We start from the raw sequence: 19,422 nt of genomic DNA, 5'->3' as shown, positions 1-19,422 counted from the left end.
CTCTCTATGGGAGCTCAGCTCCCACTGGCTCCCACGTAATTCGAACCATGATAAGCATGATTCCTGTACCAGCTGACAGTTTTTCAATGACTGTTAGCACATATGGAGGATGTTTCAACCTTGATCCTTTGAGGTACTGAACAGAAAAACAAGTTTACATTTGTTGCATTTAGGCCAGAGAAATTCAATAGTGGGATGTAATTCAAAGAAAAGCGGTCAGTTAGTCAGTCCTCTTGACTGGTGAACTGCATGGGTTGATACTAATCATGGGAATGTAATGATCATTAACTGAGGACAAACAGTGACTTTAACCTGATGTGGTCTGATGCTAGAAGCCCCTTGACCTATGATTTGCAACTTTGCATACTGGTTTATATAGTATTGATTGGCCCTTTATTGATTGGTGTTATATTGATGCTATGGCATCATTTATAGTTAGTGTGTGCCTTTATATTGCTCTTTATCAGTTTATCTGCTTTTACAAAATAACTGACTAAACTACTAAAACTGATTTATAAAATAATGTAGCATATTCCTGTTATGTAGGTTGATACAAATATATAAAAAATATATGTATTCAAAATAATTAAATGTCATTGTTAATATGAGCACATTTCAAATGAAACAAACACAAACTGGTTCTTTTTTCACTGTTTATTGTTTTGAAAAAAATTCAGAATGAATTTTTATATTTCAAATTTTTCCGTAATATTTAACAGCATCCCACAAAATTGTAAGACACTTTACAGATTACACAAATGACAAGCAGATCATCACAGTTTGAAGTCGTTTTAAACTATAACAAATGCACCAGTTGGCACAACAGGGTGGGGGTGATATCACATATGACAAAGTCATTGCAGGGTTCCAGAGATTTTTATTTTATTGGAAGGTTTCAGACATCTTCTGCTTCATCTTCTCAAACTGCTCACTAAACCAGCTCCTGCCAAGACAAAAACACAAATTCATGTTAGAAAAAGCCACAGAAATGTGAAGCAGCTTCTATACCAGTACAAATAGGCCTACAACATGACCATTTTAATAATGCTTTTTATAAACAAATATAACATGTAAAGTTGAAAAAAAAAGAAAAAAGTTATGAATTATAATGATCTTACTTGGTTTTAGTAGCAAACTCGCTCTGATCCAACTGTTGAAAGGTGGTCTTGGTCTTCTCTGTCAGGTCCTCTGCAATCTCCTTCACCTGGGTCTGGAAAGTGGCGAAACGCTGCTCCAGTGTGGGCTCATCCTGGGCCTCTGTTTGAATTTCAGGTAAACGTTGTCAATGCATAAATCTCATTTGAACTGATGTGAAATAGCATTATATATATATACTAAGAACTGATGTTTAATATGTCTTGAGAATATTTTATCTTAAAAATCAGATGGACAATTACCTGTGTGTACAGCAAGTACAAGCATCAGCACGGCTGCAGCCAGGTACAGTTTCATCTTTTCAGTCTTTTCTGTAACACACAGAAAATATAACGAGTTTAGAAAGCCAACGATTACGGACAGTGGTCATCTCGACCGATTTAAGAAAAAAATATTTGATTAATAGGATACGTCACAAATGAACGTAAACCTATACTGTCACAAACAGTGCGTAGACGTTTTTTTTTTTTTTTTTTTCGTTTGTTATTAGGTAGGCCTACTTCGTAACTGTTTTAAGCGAAATATATTTTATAAAATTATATATTACAATTTTAAAGAACCATCTGCTTCAACGAGAAGAGTTCAAATAACCGTTAAGATAATGTATGTGCTGAACAGCCTACACGAAGACGTTCGCTTTTGGAAACCAATGCAAATGAAGATACAAAACAATACTAAATAAATAATTAAAAAAAATATGCTTCTTGCGCTTATTCTAATGCTTGTTTTTTTCATATTTTCAAAGCATTGTAATTGTTCAGCTGTAGCTGCTGAATGTACAGATGCTGACAAGCAATGACGCCTAGATGTCGCCAATATACTATTTACTTAAGGTAAGAAAAGAACGTATGTTCTATTGCTCCACTGAAACTCTGTTTAAAAGTTTGGAAAGTTATCCCGAGAATAAATTTAATGTAAATGGTCATACCTTGCTTGTAGTCCTCAAGAGAATGGGGTTGAAATTGTGATGACCCACCGATGGCTTGGTCCTTTATAGCTGGACTGAGCTGACGTAGTGTGATAACGCCACCTCTGACCTATCAAGACCTCCTGCGGTCATTCACTCTTCCCATAGGCCTACATCTCTGTTGTTCTTCTTTCTGTTTTGCCATGGCTTAAATGGCTTTAGTTAACATCTTGTTACAAAACAGTAGGCATTTTCTTTATACTCTGGTGCACAGTCACTGTATGGTACAACGTTAAGGGATTTTACAATTGCTTACATGCTCTTGTCAACACTTACATACTTTCTAAACTCTTCTGAAAGTCCAAACAACAGTGTCTGTGGACTATAAATTCAATAAATCTTTCCTCAGTCAAATTCCTCTAGCAAACCTCAGTGTCTACTGCCCCATTTTGCACAAAACTTTTATGGCCAAAAAATAACATTTACCTAAAATAGTATTGTGCTTCATTGGCAAAGTCATTATTTATTGAATATACAAGATTTAAAAAAAGGATCTAAAACTTTAGTTCCCATTGTAGCTAAGAGCAGTTTTGTTTAGGCCTACTTTGATTTCAGTACTGTCAATAATGGTCACTCTATGCTATCGTATGTGGCTAAAACTGGAACTAATGCTTGGAGGAACCTCATATCCGTAACAGAGAATGCACCATTTCTTTGTGTCTATATGGAGGCCTTGAACCAGAGATTCATGCAGATTTATGCAGGCAAAATGCCAACATTTGGGAAATGAAAATAGATAGCATGTCACGTCATGCTAAGATGGCATACCTTCACCATCCACTTTGCTGTCAATGCCTTTCACCCTAAGAAGGTAATAAAATATGACTGTCCATATGATGATGTATCTTTCTGGACACGCTGGATGTCTGAACATACCTGTAAAGAGATTCTTCCTGACTGTAAAGCAAAGATAATACTGTAATCTTAGCCTTAGTTGTTTATCAGCAATTAAAAGCATACTTCTTCTAACAGTGTGTTTTGTATCTGGAGGCGCATAACTTTGTTGTTTGATGTAAGGACACACTGATTTACTCCACAACTCTTTAACCATTTAGCCACATCATAACATGAGATTGAGAGACTGAATTTGGACTAAAGTAAATTGAAGTGGTTTATCTCAGTGTAGTTGCATAACCTTGCTTCATACCTATGGCATAACAAAGATGCAGGATTGCCTACTTTAAAACCACCTTTGGATTTTAGGTCAGCAAGATGATTAGATCTCTAGTCAACTTTATTGACCCAGTGTCATGCACTAGCCTTCTTAATTGCATTAAATAAAGTAATGCATGTTCCATGCTATAGAGTATTTATGTCATATACTGTGCTTAAATGCCCAAACACATCACCTTATGTGCCAAGTTTGACTTAATTTTCATGAAGCTACAGGTCTGGAAATGTATCTATTTATGTATTTATTTACTTACTTACTGTAAAATATAGACACATGTACATAAATTAAAACCATTTAGGTTTGTATGATTTTTTGTTGTTGATAGAAAATACTTTTATTTGGGATGCATTCAATTAGTCAAAAGTGACAGTTAAGTCCAAATGGTTGGAAAAAAACATAAATGCTGTTATTTTTTACTTTATATTAATCAAATAATCCTTAAAAAAATTTATCAGTTTGCAGTTTCCAAAAATATTAAATCATATTTCAACATTTACAATAATAAGAAATGCTTTATGAATATTAGAATCATTTCTGAAAGATCACGTGACACTGAAGACTGGAGTAATGACTGCTGCAGTGTAATAATTTTGTTAAATATATTACAATAGAACATATATTTTATGTATGTTAATATTGAACTTTTTTTATATAAATATATAACCATTTAATTGTATTAATATTTCCCCTTTATTACAGTTTTTATTGTATTTTTGATTAAATAAATGACTTTTTTCAAAAACATTAAAATATCTTAAATTATTAATTTCACTTAATATGTTAGCATTTATTTATAATAGTATTATTTTTTACATTTTAAGTTCCCAAGCCAAGAGTTAGAATCTTGCACCACTGATCTTAAATCTGTCCTGAAAAACTGTCCCCATAAGGTCAAAATTTACTGGTATTACTTTCCTTACAGGGAAGTTTGGTCCCCATAACGTTGGGAATACCAGGTACACACACACACACACACACACAAACTCAGCAGTTCTTGATGAGCGACGACCAATGAACTGTGTATTTTTTATTCTCTTGGTCAAGAAAATATCTCTGCCCTTTTATTGAATTTTTTTTTTCTCTCTTTTTTTTGCAAAATAACGTGCTTTCTTGTACTATGGTACATCTATTAAAAGACTCGATCGTGGTAGAAAATGCTGACGGAGAAAAGTGTTCAAAGTGCTCAAGTGCAGCATGCAAAGTGTTGAAAGCGTCTAGACTCAAAAAAGGGGAAGTGAAGCTCTGTGGAAAATGAGGACATAATGTTTATGCGGGATCACACCAAGAAGCAGTGATCTGCAGTTACCTCTGCTGACATCTGATCAGTCATATAGTCTAGGTGGGTGAGGGGGACTTAAAGTGGTTCTTTTGTTAGTTATCTGCAATATTTGCTGCACCTTTTAGACCAAAGCCATTCAGACAATCCTGCTAACTGCTTACAGCTTTCCTTGTCATGCATGCATGCATAATTTGCCACTTCTTTTTCTTTGTTTGACATATTCGTTGGACCATAGACTTTCATTTAATGTGAGAATAGAAGGACTCATCCTAGTGTCTATAGTCGGAGACATGCTGTGCCATCTAAGGTTCATTGTTTGACCTTTGAGACAAAAGATGTGTTTCAGAGTTAGTAATTCTTTGTTTGTAAAAGATTGCATAAAACTGCAATGTGATTTTGCTTGCTAATGACATGAAATGTTAGCTCTTCAAAAACATTGTACAAGCCTGATTTTTGTTTTTTGTTATTTATAAAAAAAAAAAATATTAAGGTGTTTCTAATATACAGGAACAGGCCTGGGCTGGGCTTCTAAAGCTTTTGCATATTTTTTGTCTTTTCTTTTCTTTTTCTGCCGGACCAGCTGCATGATTAAAAGCTCAAATCTTCAGATCGAGACAGCTACTGAAAAGGAATGTTGCGGTATTTCTCTTTCACCATAAGCTAACTAGCAAATCCATCCATCTATAGTGAAGAAAGGGACTCTTTTTCCTTGGAAAACGGGGAGTAACCAGGATTACGACATATCTTTTCAGGAGTGATGCTCAATAACCTGGTTATGTAATATTTTCTTTCTTAGTATTATCTTTTTTTTGGTATTTTATTAGCTACACGGACTTGAACAAATTAAGAAATAACAGCAATAACAAAAGTAGGTTACAAAGACTGAAACTATGATGATATAAATAATAAAATAAAATAAAAAGAGAGAGAGAGAGTGAAATGAAAGGTGGAATCTTCTGGTAAAATGTACGTCCAGACAGATGAAACTGTTTGTTTGGTAGTGCATTGTTTGCAGTCTCAATGCATTTGTTGTTGTGGTGTGTGTTGCTTATCCAGATGTGAGTACAAGATAGCAGAGATTAAAAAGGAAAAACAAGGACAGTGAACATAACCAGGGGCACAGCATGTTCCTTTATGCTGCAGTCCCGCAGGCAAATAAATGGAATTTGGCAACAGATCTCAACATGTCTTTCTTGGGATTCAAAGCAGCAGGAGAGAGAGATAGAGACAGGGAGAGAGAGGAGAGAGAAACAGGATAGCGGTTTGAGAACAGACCTTTTGATCATGAGACAATCAAAGCTGAGAAACATGGATCTGGGAGTAAAAAGTTCTGTGCATCAAGAGTTTGAGGAGAGAGTTTACTAGAAAAGACAGAAAAGGTGGATCCTTTTTAAAAGGTGACAGGAAGTTGTTTTTTCATAAAGGATAATGTAAAACAAAGGTTCCTGTCAATGCAAGTCGTTGTGAAAAGTAAAATGTGCATGTAAGCTGTTTTGGCCAGTCGATAACAATGTTTTGTTGTGTTTTTCTTGTAAATAAACAACAGCGAAAAAATTTCTGATTAGACCTGCCAAATTCCATATATTCTAGTTTACCTTTGTCTTTAGAGTGTTATGAGTTGTGTTCACTATTTAACCCATGTCTACACACACACACACACACAATATGAAAAAAAAATGTTTTATTTGGACCTAATTGATAATAATGTATTTAAATGTATTTAAAAAATCCAACATTAAAAGACCTTTCCTTGAACTCCAGGCCTGAGGAATGGTTTAAATCTCCGATTACTGGAGAAGGAAAGGTGTGACCAGTAGATTGATCTTGCCCACACAAGTCCTATTGAAAAAGCAGGAGGCGGCAGGGAGATGCGTGACAGTGAGCTGAAGGTAAAAATGAGGGAATAAGGGGGTGAATAGAATACAAAGTTTAAAAAGTGGAGCAGTCAAGTCTAAACATATAAACACTGAAATGTGAGATCATGCTAAATGCTAACTGCTTTTTGCAGTATATGTATGTGTTGTTCTCTGACTTTTATTACATGCCTAGGCCTATATTAAAAGGCCATATATGTATGTGTTGTTCTCTGACTTTTATTACAGGCCTAGGCCTATATTAATAGTTGTGTGTGACAGTGCATGTTTTAGCCAGACTGATTTCTTAGCCTGTTATTAAGAGGATAATTCAGATTATGGGCCAGAAATATACTGCAAAACAAATACTTTTGCCCCCAGCACTACTTTTTTTTTTTTTTTTTGGGGGGTACCGTTCAAAAGATAATTGAGACTTTTTATCTAATAGTTGCAAGTTTACATCTCACAATTTCTGAGAAAAAAAAGTAATAATAGCGAATTATAAAATCAGAATTGCGAATTATAAAGTCAGAATTGTGAGATAAAAAGTCACCATTGCCTTTTTTATTTTGTGGCAGAAACAAGCTTCCAGTTTTATGTTCACCAAGGCTGCCGTAAAAACGGCAATATTGTGAAATAAATGTAGGTTCTATTTTAATATATTTTAAAAAATGTAATCTATATTTGTGATGGAATTTTCAGCATTATTACTCCAGTCTTCAGTGTCATGATCCTTCAGAAATCATTCTAATATGCTGATTTGGTGCTCAAGAAACATTTCTTCTTATTATCAATGTTAACAACGGTTGTGTTGCTTAATATTTTTTGTGGAAAAAGTGATCTATTTTTTCAAGATTCTTTGATGAACATTAAGAACAGCATCTATTTGAAATAGACATTTTTGTACAATTATAAATGTCTTTACTGTCACTTCGGTCAATTTAATGCATCCTTGCTGAATAAAAGTTAAAATTTCTTTAAAAGTGTTTTTTCGTTTCATTTCGTTTTCTAGTGTATGGGATGTTAAAATGAGTTTGGTGGGAACTGGGAACAAAAATATACACTTGACAAGAATCAAATGAGAAACTAGTTGTGTAGTAGGACACACATTTATTGCAAACAAATTCAAGCACAGGAGTGCACAAACATGAAGTAAAGGAGCAAAATAATGCTATCTTTGCATATATTCTGATTTAGTTCAGCAGATGAAGGCACTTTTGAATTTTATTTTGAATGGTGCCAGGTTGGCCCCACTTACTAGAAAAAAATCTCTTAGATAACTTCCATGACAAGTTGATTGATCTTAAAACGACTCTACTGTAAAGACAATATGGAAAGTATATCCTCAGACAGTGGGTTAATACTGAGAAAGTAAACATGGTGAGTACATGGTATTCTTTTGTCCAATAATGGACAGTGCTAGTCCAGTCTAGTCCAGTTCTTAACCACTTAACAACTTCTCACAAAATGAAAAAAGTACATTTCAGTAACACAAAACCTCCCTTCTTGTTTCTGTTAGGTGTTAACACTAGATAAGTGTGGAGCTCTTAAGCTTGAGTGGGAAGAGCTGCTGAGGCCTCCTTGATCTTGTCAATGACAAGCTGCAGCTGCTCACGGATCTTCTCGGAGTAGGGGGCGAGGAGGCTGGTCAGCTCATCCATGCGGCCTTCTAGGGAGGTGCGCAGTTCCTCTGCGGTCTTTTCCAGCTTCTCCTTCAGAGCTCCAGCCTGGACCTCCAACTGCTCGCTCATCTCCTGCGCCTGGGACTTCATCAGCTCATTAATGGCACCCAATTTCTGGCTGGCACCATCCTGGGCCTGGGTGAGGTATGGCTCTAAACGGTCCTTCACGGCATCAGCGTTTTGGGAAACACGAGACTGCAGCTCACCCATGTAGGTTTCCACAGTGCTGTAGGGAATGAAAGTGAAGATTTAATCTCTTTAAAAATTACCCATGTTTTCATTACTTGCAATTCTTTCAGACCACCTGAAAGAGCATCCAGACTTACGTGCGGATCTCCTCTGTGTCCTTGTTCAGGCGTTTCTTTAGTTTGCGTGTGTATGTGTTGACACGGGCTTTCACATCATCTGCGTTCTGCTCCACCATGGTCTTCAGCTCTTGCATGTACTGAGTGGAACGTTCCTTGGCATCGGTCATGTCAGTTTGCAGTTTGCCAGCCAGAAGCTGGAGGTCTTTGGTCAGCTGACCAGCAGCGTCAGAGGTGTATGGAGCCAGCTGGGTTTGAAGATTTTCACTGTATGAGCCTAGCTCAGTCATGGTGTCAACAATTAGGGTACTGGAAAACAAACAAACAAACCAAAAACACTGGTCACATACAATGCTTCAGCAGCACATATGCTATTTGATCATGTAAGGATGAGTATGATGGTGCTGTAGATAGATGTTAAAATGGCTGCTGAACTTACTCAAGCTCTCTACTGAGTTGGGAGTCCTTGAGGTTCAGCATCACACCATTAGCATGTGTGTTGAGTTCGGACACATGCTGCCAGAAGCGGTCCACCATCTCCTCCCACCTGGCTTGAGGGGCATCAGCCTGGAACAGGCTACGAGCATGGCAGCCTACAAGGGGTGTGAAGAGACTGTTAACTTTATGCCATATTAAGTTATTCACAAATGACAGAGCTAGATAATTTACAGTAATTACAAAGCTTAGCAGATGACATTTATAAATTATGTGATGTAGTAGTTGATAAGATGCCCTATAAAACATTTAATTGTGCACTGCTATTCAAAACAGATAGAAAAACTAAACCATGAGTGAATGGAGATTTTATTTTCCCATACCAGTAAAAACTGCCAGAGCAAAGATAACCACCAGAGACCTCATTTTGATGGACAGACAAGTAAGTTACTCCTGAGGAAAGATCAACACAGAAAAAAAAAATCAATATCTTAAACCACTGGCACAATTTTTTTTAAAGATCTTTAAAGAGAAACAAATCAGATCATTGTCAACAGAAAGTATAAGCTTTGGAAACTGGAACTTTAAACTTATTAATTATCATGTAAGCTATTGAATAATTTGAATCCAAACAGCATTCTTTAAAAGCTCCTTCTAAAAATGCACACAAAACAAAACCGCATCTGAAGATACGAGTATGCATGCAGGATTTGCTTCACTGATACGCGTTCAATACTCAGTGACCGTTAACTGGAAGTTTAGTAAGCAATAGTTTTACTGACAAACTGGTTATCCTGTATATAAACGGTTAGATAAAAAGTTGTTGAGCCTACTTCATTAGTGAAGAGCGAGCACTACTCACCTGAGAAGTGTGATTTTCCTCCGTGTAGACGGAGTGGGAATGTTAGGTCTTTTATACAGTCCCGGGACGCACCCGCTGCCTTCACAATCGCTGCCACGTGATTTCGCCTTTGTTCGGCGCTCGCGCATCATCCCACGCGTCACAGACTGTCGAAGTCCGCATCTTTTCGAACCAGGTGGAGATATATTGCGCAATTTTTGTTGAAAATTTTAAGGGCACATTTCCTTTTTATATCTTGTTCGGGAATTGCTCGTGTATGGTCTGCTTATTACACCATCTTTGCGTCCCTTATTTAGTGTAGCCTCTATTAAATATCCAGATCTATTTAAAAAGAATACCGTTGGCAGTACATACCTTGAATGCAAAATCTTTATAATAACAGGTATTTAATAATATTAATATTTTATTATTTAGTTTCAGTATTGCTGCGTGGATAAAAATCGAAGTTTTTGTCCTCAAACGGAGTTTATAAAGTCAAACAACTGTAAATATTCCATGATGGACACATTCCTCGTGATTAAAGAGACAATTGAGCCTAAAGGTACACTTTTCTTGCAGGCGCCAACATTGATGCTCGTACGTAGCCTACTGCAAATCAACATGGATGAGCCTATTTGCATTTTTATAGAGACCTATTGGCCATAGGCTATACTATTGCTCACTTCACACATTCGGATTAGCATTCATATGAGCAACGGCAATGGTGGTGGTAGTAACAACAACAGTAGACTACATTTTATATAAGGAAAAACAAATGTTTCTTTATAACATCTGCCTTCCTTTTAATTTTAGTTACAATATATAGGCTAGTTATTTTATGATGTTATGGTGTAATGTAGGCAAGTGATGTCATAAATTTCAAACTACTGCTGATTGCAGCCCGTTTGATCACAATGCCCTTCCACGTCTGAATGGCATAGTGTTTATCTTAAAAGATAAGACATTCCTTAGTATTCTCTGTAAAGAGTTAATATAATGTATACAGCCCTATATTTGTTTCAGCGGTTCTATTCTGAACATAACACCACCCAACATGATCGTGTTTTTTTGTAAAACTAATCTTTTTTTCCGGGCCAAAAAGCCTTAGGTAATTATGTTTTTTTTGTTCGTGACAACGTAAGAAAGCCTTATCACCCTCAATTTGATTCCACCTATTCAGTGATCTTTAGCCTCTTGTCCCAACTTGTCCTCTTCTTCTGGCTCAGCTCTATCTGCAGCTGATGAAAACAAACATGGCTTTAGTATACAGAGGGCCCAGTATGATCACTGCACATGCAGACTTCCGCTATTATTTATGCTCCTCTGTACGTTCAATCTACTGCTGATCCTTCTGCGAATAGATTCTATTTTATTTTATTGAAATATTTATAAACTCTCACTTATAAAACTACTTTATTTTATTTTATGGTCAATTTGAATGTTCTTGGATGTTTATGCCTCCTAAGGATGAATCAGGTTGTCACACTTCATATGATGCTGCCGGTAAAAGAATCTGCTAAATGGACTACCGTAAATGTAAGATAGTTTTGATCAATGACGTTTATTTTGTGTTGCAGTGTGCCACATGATCACTGACACTGACCAAATGTCTGTTTTATCACCAAAATGCTGATGCATTATATCAAAATAGATACTTCCCATTTTTCGAAATAGAGAGTATAGGGCAAGACATGCAAACTATAATGACTGACAGTGTATACAAGAAAGACATTTTTAACTGACTACAAAAGAAAAAAAAGGCAAGATTAAGAAATTTTTATGACTGTTATGGTTGCTTCAGACCCTTCTCATGCTTTTGTATTACCCTCTTAATGGATTAGTTAGATGATGAAAGCATTGCAAACAGAGCTCCCTCTGTAATTCTTTTTTCTGTTTTTGATAACAGTTCTTTCATAAGGGGAAGATCGGTGCCAAGTGTTGGACAAAACATTTTCCGTGGGTTTACAATTAGGAGGAGTGAACACACTATTATTATTTTTTTTGGACAGAATTTTCCTCATGAAGTATTTGACATGTGGTTTCCCCAGAGTGAGTATTTAATTATTTGGTGTTGCATCTAATGAAGAATGAAATTGGAGAAAACGTGGCTGAAAAATTATGACTATCCTGTTTTCAAAACAAACAAAAAATAAATTTAGCTTGATGATTTAATTATAAGCTCATGAAAGGACTTGGTTGTTTATGTCCCATGTGGTTTTTGGATAAATGTGTGAAGGGTGAATAGTAAGCAATGAACGCACGTAACCTCGGCCAACTCATCATTTAGCAGAATGGGGCTGCTAGGTCCAGTGTACCGTGTGAGAGGGTCTATGTGCTGATAGCATCTATTCTTCATCACAGCCATGACTCATGCAGATATACACTGACTGGGTTTATGCAACACAAACAGCACAAAAATGCCCACTCTAAAATGACGGTGGATGAACTCCAGTGACTCTAATGTTTTTCTCTTTTCTTGCTTTCTGTGGTTCGTGATTAAGTCCTCACTTGTGTCATTGGGGAAGATTGTCTACATTAGTCATTGTTTTCAACATTCAGGCATTCCAGGTCAAAGGCCTCTCAGCTGCTTTGTGTCGGAGAAATCAGTCATCTGTATTTGAATCTGTCTTAACCCCCTTGTCTCTGTGCAAAAAGTTATTTGGTCACACTTTATATTAGATGTCTTTAACTACTTAAAAAGTTGTTTAGTACAATGTACTGATTGTGTTCATGTTGTATTGCAAAACACTTTTGCTGCTATTAAGGTGGGATATAGGTAAGGGACTGTTTTTTTTTTGTATAGTTAGGTATGACCCTTGTAAGAGAAGGGTCACTAGTGCAATTATAGATGTAATTACAGAAATTAATTACAGCTGTAATCACATGCAGGTATTTAAAAAAAAAAAAACATGTATCTGCACAATCAAATTATTCATTTAAATGTTATTACATTACATTTAATATAAAATGGGACCAGTTATCTTGTGCTGCTAAAGTACAAATAACCAGGCACACATGCAGAAAACATTCACAAACTTCTACAAATCCCCTTCCACCCCTTGCATGTTTTGGCTAATTTGATAATGCTTCAGTTACCAATAAGAATGCAGTACTACTCTCAGTCATGTTTAACAATTCCAACCATGTTCAAATCAGTTTGTTTTCCCAATATCAGTGCAGAATCTGCTAAATTAGTCTAGAGTTAATCTGTGTCTACAAATTACCAACAAAACTATATAACAAGCAAATAGACTACCACATACCATTAGACTTTGAGTAGAGTTGTGATTCAAATTCAGTTAACTTAAAGTGTACTAATAGTAATGCAAATGAAACAAGAGTTTGTGTGCATTGTATCAGGTTCCTTTTCTGTTTAAGGTCACTTCAGTTTACACATTTAGCAGATGCTTTTAAAGAGTCTGTTTATGCCTTCCCTGGCTGTTTTTCCAGGAAGGTAGTGTCTTGCTAATGATGACATGCTTGAATGAACTCTTGGAAATGTGAGGATTAGCTTCTTTGTGTGAGGTAGAAGATGAAGGTTGTTTTGTTTTGTTTTGATGGGAGTGTGTGGGAGACTCTTGGAAATGGCAGAACATGTACTTTTACAAACCTGCAAGGGCAGCTCCCGACATGTTATCGCTGGCATTTATGTGGGATTTTTATCATGATGTGGGTGTTTATAATTTTCTGGCAGTGCACATGTGTCTAAATGCATCCATTAAAAAGGAACTGGCAATCAGTCAATAACAAATGCGTTGCATGACCTGTACATTTTAATCATCTTATTTTTGTGATGACTTGAAATGATAGTGTGCATCCACTAGGTGGCATGTGTGGTGCACAAAACTAGTACATAGTACATGGCAGCACCATTGTCCACATAATAACTTAGTGATTGGTGCAGCTCTTATTTTTATAAATAGGCCATTGTCCACATGACCTATAGTTTCAGAGGTCCATTGTCAAACAGGCCTTTGGGCAAAACAAAAAACAAAAAAAACAAACAAAAAACATTTATTGTGGAATAATGCTATTGTTTTTCACTTACTAGATTTGAAAGACTGTATAATCCAATCATGTCACTGTTAAAGGGATACTCCACTTTTTTCGGAAATATGCTCATTTTACATCTCCCCCAGAGTTAAACAGTTGAGTTTTACCGTTTTAGAATCCATTCAGCCGAACTCCGGGTCTGACGGTACCACTTTTAGCATAGCTTAGCACAGATCATTGATTCTGATTAGTCCAGTAGCATTTCTTTCAAAATGACCAAAGAGTTTCAATATTTTTCCTATTTAAAACTTGACTCTTCTGTAGTTAAACCGTGTACTAAGATCGACGGAAAATGAAAAGTTGCGATTTTCTAAGCCTATATGACTAGGAACTACTCTCATTCCGGCGTAATAATCAAGGAACTGTGCGGCTGTACCATGAGTGCAGCAGGCGTAGTGATATGACGCAGCGCCTGAAAATAGGTCTAATAGGTTAGACAAACTTAGTCCCGGTCACGTTGGAAGAAGTTACCGAGCTGGGGACTATTTTCAGGCGCTGCGTCATATCATTACGCCTGCTGCACCCATGGTACAGACACACAGTTCCTTGATTATTACGCTGGAATGAGAGTAGTTCTCAGCCATATCAGCCTAGAAAATCGCAACTTTTCATTTTCCGTCGATCTTAGTACACGGTTTAACTACAGAAGAGTCAAGTTTTAAATAGGAAAAATATTGAAACTTTTTGGTCATTTTGAAAGAAATGCTACTGGACTAATCAGAATCAATGATCTGTGCTAAGCTATGCTAAAAGTGGTACCGTCAGAACCGGAGTTCGGCTGAATGGATTCTAAAACGGTAAAACTCAACTGTTTAACTCTGGGGGAGATGTAAAATGAGCTTATTTCCGAAAAAAGTGGAGTATCCCTTTAAGACAAATGATACTGTCCCATCCTTACTAATTGTATACAACTATTAATGGCATTTAATTTATTTATGGCATTTTATAGTTTATCATTTAATATCCTGACTTATAAATAATTACAAGTATACTATACACTACCGTTTACATTTTTTATTTTATTCAACAAGGTTGCATTAAATTGATCAAAAGTGACAGTAAAGACATTGACAATAGAAAAAATCTATTAGAATAGTCTAGAAATTATTCTAGACAATAGAATAAAATATTTTTAACATTCTATTCATCAAAAAAAAAAAAGAAAAAAAAAAAGAAAACCCTGCATCTTAGTTTCCACAGATGTTAAGCAGCACAGCTGTTTTCAACATTGATAATAATAAGAAATAGAGTAATGGCTGCTGAAAATTCAGCTTTGCCATGACAGGAATAAATTACATTTTAAAATATATTAAAATAGAGAATTGTTATTTTTAAAATGCACTAATATTTGACAATATTTACTGTATTTTGATCAAATCAATGCATCTTTGGTGAGCATAAGAGGCTTCTTCAAAAACTTAAAAAAAGTTTTTACCAACCCAAACATTTGAATGGTAGCGTATATATCCAAACCTCAACAGAACCTTAGAAGTTTGTAAAGAGGTAATATTTAACTAATGAAATACTGCTGTATTCACTGATGTCACGAGTTTTGTTATTTTGTGTGGAAATTTAGGTAAAATAAATAGATATTTAAAGTATATATTTATAGATAATTAAAGAATATTAAAGTATTCAAGATATCAAGAATCCTTTCACAGGTCTACGTGTGTGGTGTCTTGGCATGATTCTAGCGAAGTTTGAAGCAAATCGGCTAAAAAAAGAGGGCGATTTCAAAGTATTTTGAAAGTGACACACTTCCTGCTGCCAGTTGGTGGCGCTATGACTTTGACTCACAATAGTCACATCCATGTGATCGGCCTCCTACAATGAACATATATCTGAGGTTTCATCAAAATCAGTCAATGTATGTAATATGCAGAACTTATAACACCCTTCCTGTTTAAATATTTTCACCATAAATTTGTTGCCTCACCATGACCAACCCATTTGAGATATCAAAATTTAGCATACTCAATGTCTTGACTTTATGCTGACCGAATTTGGTGAATCCCCTAGGAGGAGTATATCAAATTCAAGAGCATGCGTTTTTCAAACAACCTATAATAGCCGACTTCCTGTTGGGCTGGCATACATGACTTATAATATAAGAGTGTATAAGAGTGCGAAAGTTGTTTGGCCTGATAAGATCTTTAAGTGTATGAAGTTTGGTTAGTTTAGGTGAAAAGGTGCACTAGAGCCCCTCAAATACAACCAAATAAGTGTGCGCCACAGATGACCCCCCTCACACACTTTGACTTGTGCATGGCTCTGATGGCCGACGATTCCAATGTGTGTGCAAAGTCTCAAGAGTTTTTGAGCATGTTAAGGGCCCCAAAAGTTGAAAGAAAATAGGGCCCTAAAGATTAAACATACCTGCTTGAAACAAAGTTTTTTGTTAATAGATGATATAAGACATCATACCTTTCCTCATATATTTGAAAATGAGAATGTTAGAGTAAACATAACTGGGTATTAAAACTTGCCATACATCTGTCATTCTGTCACCCTGTAGTAAAGAAACATTTGAGACATACGTCCTTTAACAAAATATTTATTTCATTTAAACTAATTAATTTCAAATATTACATACAAATCATTGTGCAAATGTAGATACACGTTTTTCATTGGACCTTTGTGTGTTGTTTCATGGCTGTGAATAAATACTTCCATCAGGTCACTACAATGTCAGCAGCAGTTGTTAATGTCAACTACAGAAAGTGAAGAACACACTTTCACATTGAACTGTATCTAAGATCTAATTACATTAGCAGCAATTGGCAAAAGTCCATTGGTAGAATCTAACTTCTCTTGACGAAGGATTCGTACAGGGAGGTGAGCTGGTCCTTCAGGTCCTGTGCGTAGGGGTCCAGCTTTTCCTTCAGGTCTTCAGCGTAGGGTGTGAGACTCTGCTGGACCATCTGGGCTCTCTCTCTAATCTGGGCCTGAAGATCCTCAGCCAGAGGGGTCACGGTCTTCTGGAACTCCTGCAGACGCTGGTCAACCTTCTCCTTGAGTTCAGCAGTGTAGGGCTCCAGCTGAGCCTGCAGATCCTTCACGCTCTGCTCCAGGTTTCCTCTCAGCTCCTCACTCTTCTGGAGCAGAGTGGCCTTCAGGGTCTCAGAATCCAGGGATTCTGCATATGGAGTCATGGCTGTCCTGAGCTCCTCCACTCTCTGCTGGATCTGGCTCTTGAGGTTGTCAGCATAGGGCTCCAGCTGGTCTCTCACAGTGATCAGGTCCTGGCCCAAACGCTCCCTCAACACTTCAGTCTCTTTGGTGATTCTGGTCATCAGCTCTTCAGCCAGAGGATCCATCTGTTTCTTGAGGGTGACGGCATATTCACTGGCCATATCGGCACTCTGGGTCAGTCTAGCACTGTTAAATGGAGAAGGACATTTGAGTTTCATATCAGGGCATAAGAAATAGTCTAAATAACAGTGTCCTACAGGTAAATATTCTTGACTTACTTGACGTCCTGTCCCAGTTGGGAAGACCTGATCATCTTAACGGTTTCCTCTGCAGTTTGTGTTGCCTTTGAAACATAGCTCCAGAATGCATCAGTCAGCTGCTCCAGCTGTGGCTTGGGCTCATCAGCAGAGAATAGGTTGGCCTGGCAACCTGTTGATGGAGCATTTCAGTTTGATCACATGGTATTGTTAATAGATTCTGTAAATTTATCAAGCCTTAACACATTTTCATATAGTAATTTTCTCTGAATTTCTCACCTGTAAACACAGCAAGTGCAAGAACCACAAGAACCTTCATGATGTTCAGTTTTAATCTATAAGTTAAAAAAAAAAAAAAAAAAAAAAAAAATGAATGTCTCTGTCTTTTACATCAATGTAAATAGTGCTTTATTTTTAATTTACTAAAAAGTGTGAAAGTTCTTACCTGTGTCAGTGTGTTCTGATTGACGCTGTCCTGTCTGAAGAACAAGTGTGAAGGTTGCTGTTTCACATCTGTATTTATATAGCATAGGGAGGTGATTGCCATAGTCGAAACCCAAAGTCCAGTGGGTAGTGCCTTGCTGTCATTACTCCACATCATAATGCCCTGACTGTACCTCTTATCGCTAAAGATTCCTGAATTCAATACAGACTATGATAACTATTGGACAGTAAATTGTACTAAATGCCAATATAAATATTGTTTTAGATGAACACATAAGACTATTCATAAAATATCAACTCATAGTTGTGTGTTTTTTTTAAAAACAATTACAGGGGATTCAACACAGATAATCTCATTGTAATTTAATTCATTTTCATATAAAGACGTTTTGAATACCGCCATTTACTTAAGCCATAAAACCAGACAGAAGGTGATGTTGAACCTTTGAACTAATAACAGTAACAAATGATACCAGACTTTGTTCACTTCCTGATAAGATTTGACACATCACTCAAAGAGATATGCTTTTGATCCTGGATGAATTGTTGAGCTCTATAAATTAAATTTAAGAAGATACTTCCTACTCTTATGTCTTAAAAGTTTGCAGCAAGTCCTTTCAGTTCACTTTATTTTAATGAACCTGTCCAGAGCTATAAACTGACCTCAAGTGATTCTTAGGAGGACTTATTATCAGAGTCAGGGACTACACACGTAACACTCTGTCCAGGTTACACGCCTGCTAAACACCTAAAGATAAAGGGCTGTTTGACCTAGAACCAAGCTACTGCTGCAAGGATGTATGACCTTCCTAACATTTTAAAAATGCAGACTACATGGGAAAAATTTTTAGGTAAAAGAGAGCTCAAACAAAATGGCTTACAGAGGGTCAAGTTAACATTTGTCAATGTTATTTGAGTAACTTAAAGAGAATTCCTAAAAGTTGACTCTCAAGACTTTCAGGGATAAACTGTTAGGTTTGTCTAGTGAAGTTTCATTTTCCTTTGGCTAAATGAAAGACCTTAAATCTGTTTCACTAAGACAACAGTGATTATGAGTAGGCCTTAAAGGGACTATGTGTAGCTTTTTAGGTATTTTATTATCTAAAATCAATATTTTTATTAATAAATATGCCCTCAATGGTGTACAAATACCTATGCCAATGATCAGACTAATCCTCGTAAACGAAGAATTTATTATCTTTATATACATGGGACGGGTAGGTCCACGGAGGCTTCCATGCAGTTCCGCCATCTTGAAAAACTATAATAGCAGAGAGGGACAAAAGGTACTAGGCCAACGCGTTTCCACAACGTGTTTTCGTTCAGAGCCAGCGTCACGTGACTGAAGCCAGCAGAAGCGGAGGAGCAGAGCAGTGAGAGGCGCTTGTCACTGCCGCGGTAAGTTTAAAAGGTTTCACTGCACGGTTATTTATACACCGTTCATTCATACATATGCTGAGTCACAGGATGAGTCCTCGTCGTCGAAAAAGTCCAAAATAGACCGTAAAAGGAAACGTGACCGGAGATTACAAAAACAATTAAGGGTTAATGTCGGGATAGCTAATGCAGGAGAAAGCTTTCAAAAGAGACCCTGAAGTTGCCTGCTTTCTTCTCGACAGGTAAGTCAATGTTACAAGCTTTTTTTTCATTGCTTGGTTGTGTACTTTATTATATAGCAGTAGAACATTTATAGTTAAAAGTTAAACAGGCTCTTTGATGAATAGCAGAGCAAGTAACGTTAGAGAAGGCTCTGATGATGATGATGATATCTAACAATGCACGTAC

General features: G+C 36.6%; 3 protein-coding genes across 3 annotated transcripts; all 3 read right to left on the bottom strand.

The window, feature by feature from the left end:
* Positions 1–639: 639 nt before the first annotated feature.
* On the bottom strand, positions 640–2,209 carry apoc1 (apolipoprotein C-I). Its single transcript, XM_084385120.1, has 4 exons — positions 2,084–2,209; positions 1,398–1,466; positions 1,119–1,257; positions 640–943 (listed from the first exon to the last, which is right to left on the bottom strand). The coding sequence occupies exons 2-4, from the start codon at positions 1,450–1,452 to the stop codon at positions 883–885; spliced, it is 255 nt and encodes an 84-aa protein (XP_084241246.1). The 5' UTR covers positions 1,453–1,466; positions 2,084–2,209; the 3' UTR covers positions 640–882.
* Positions 2,210–7,504: 5,295 nt separating this feature from the next.
* Positions 7,505–10,090, bottom strand: apoeb (apolipoprotein Eb). Its single transcript, XM_084385119.1, has 5 exons — positions 9,713–10,090; positions 9,234–9,303; positions 8,855–9,008; positions 8,437–8,724; positions 7,505–8,336 (listed from the first exon to the last, which is right to left on the bottom strand). Exons 2-5 carry the CDS (start codon positions 9,274–9,276, stop codon positions 7,976–7,978), a joined length of 846 nt encoding a protein of 281 aa, XP_084241245.1. The 5' UTR covers positions 9,277–9,303; positions 9,713–10,090; the 3' UTR covers positions 7,505–7,975.
* A 6,191-nt stretch (positions 10,091–16,281) lies between these two features.
* LOC311306809 (uncharacterized protein) lies at positions 16,282–17,702 on the bottom strand. Its single transcript, XM_084435391.1, has 4 exons — positions 17,639–17,702; positions 17,473–17,528; positions 17,215–17,365; positions 16,282–17,122 (listed from the first exon to the last, which is right to left on the bottom strand). Exons 2-4 carry the CDS (start codon positions 17,510–17,512, stop codon positions 16,546–16,548), a joined length of 768 nt encoding a protein of 255 aa, XP_084291517.1. The 5' UTR covers positions 17,513–17,528; positions 17,639–17,702; the 3' UTR covers positions 16,282–16,545.
* Between the last annotated feature and the right edge of the window lie 1,720 nt (positions 17,703–19,422).

This window comes from Rutilus rutilus (assembly GCF_951802725.1).
Source record: "Rutilus rutilus genome assembly, chromosome: 17".
NCBI lineage: Eukaryota > Metazoa > Chordata > Actinopteri > Cypriniformes > Leuciscidae > Rutilus > Rutilus rutilus.
This window is presented reverse-complemented; position numbering and strand designations above follow the sequence as displayed.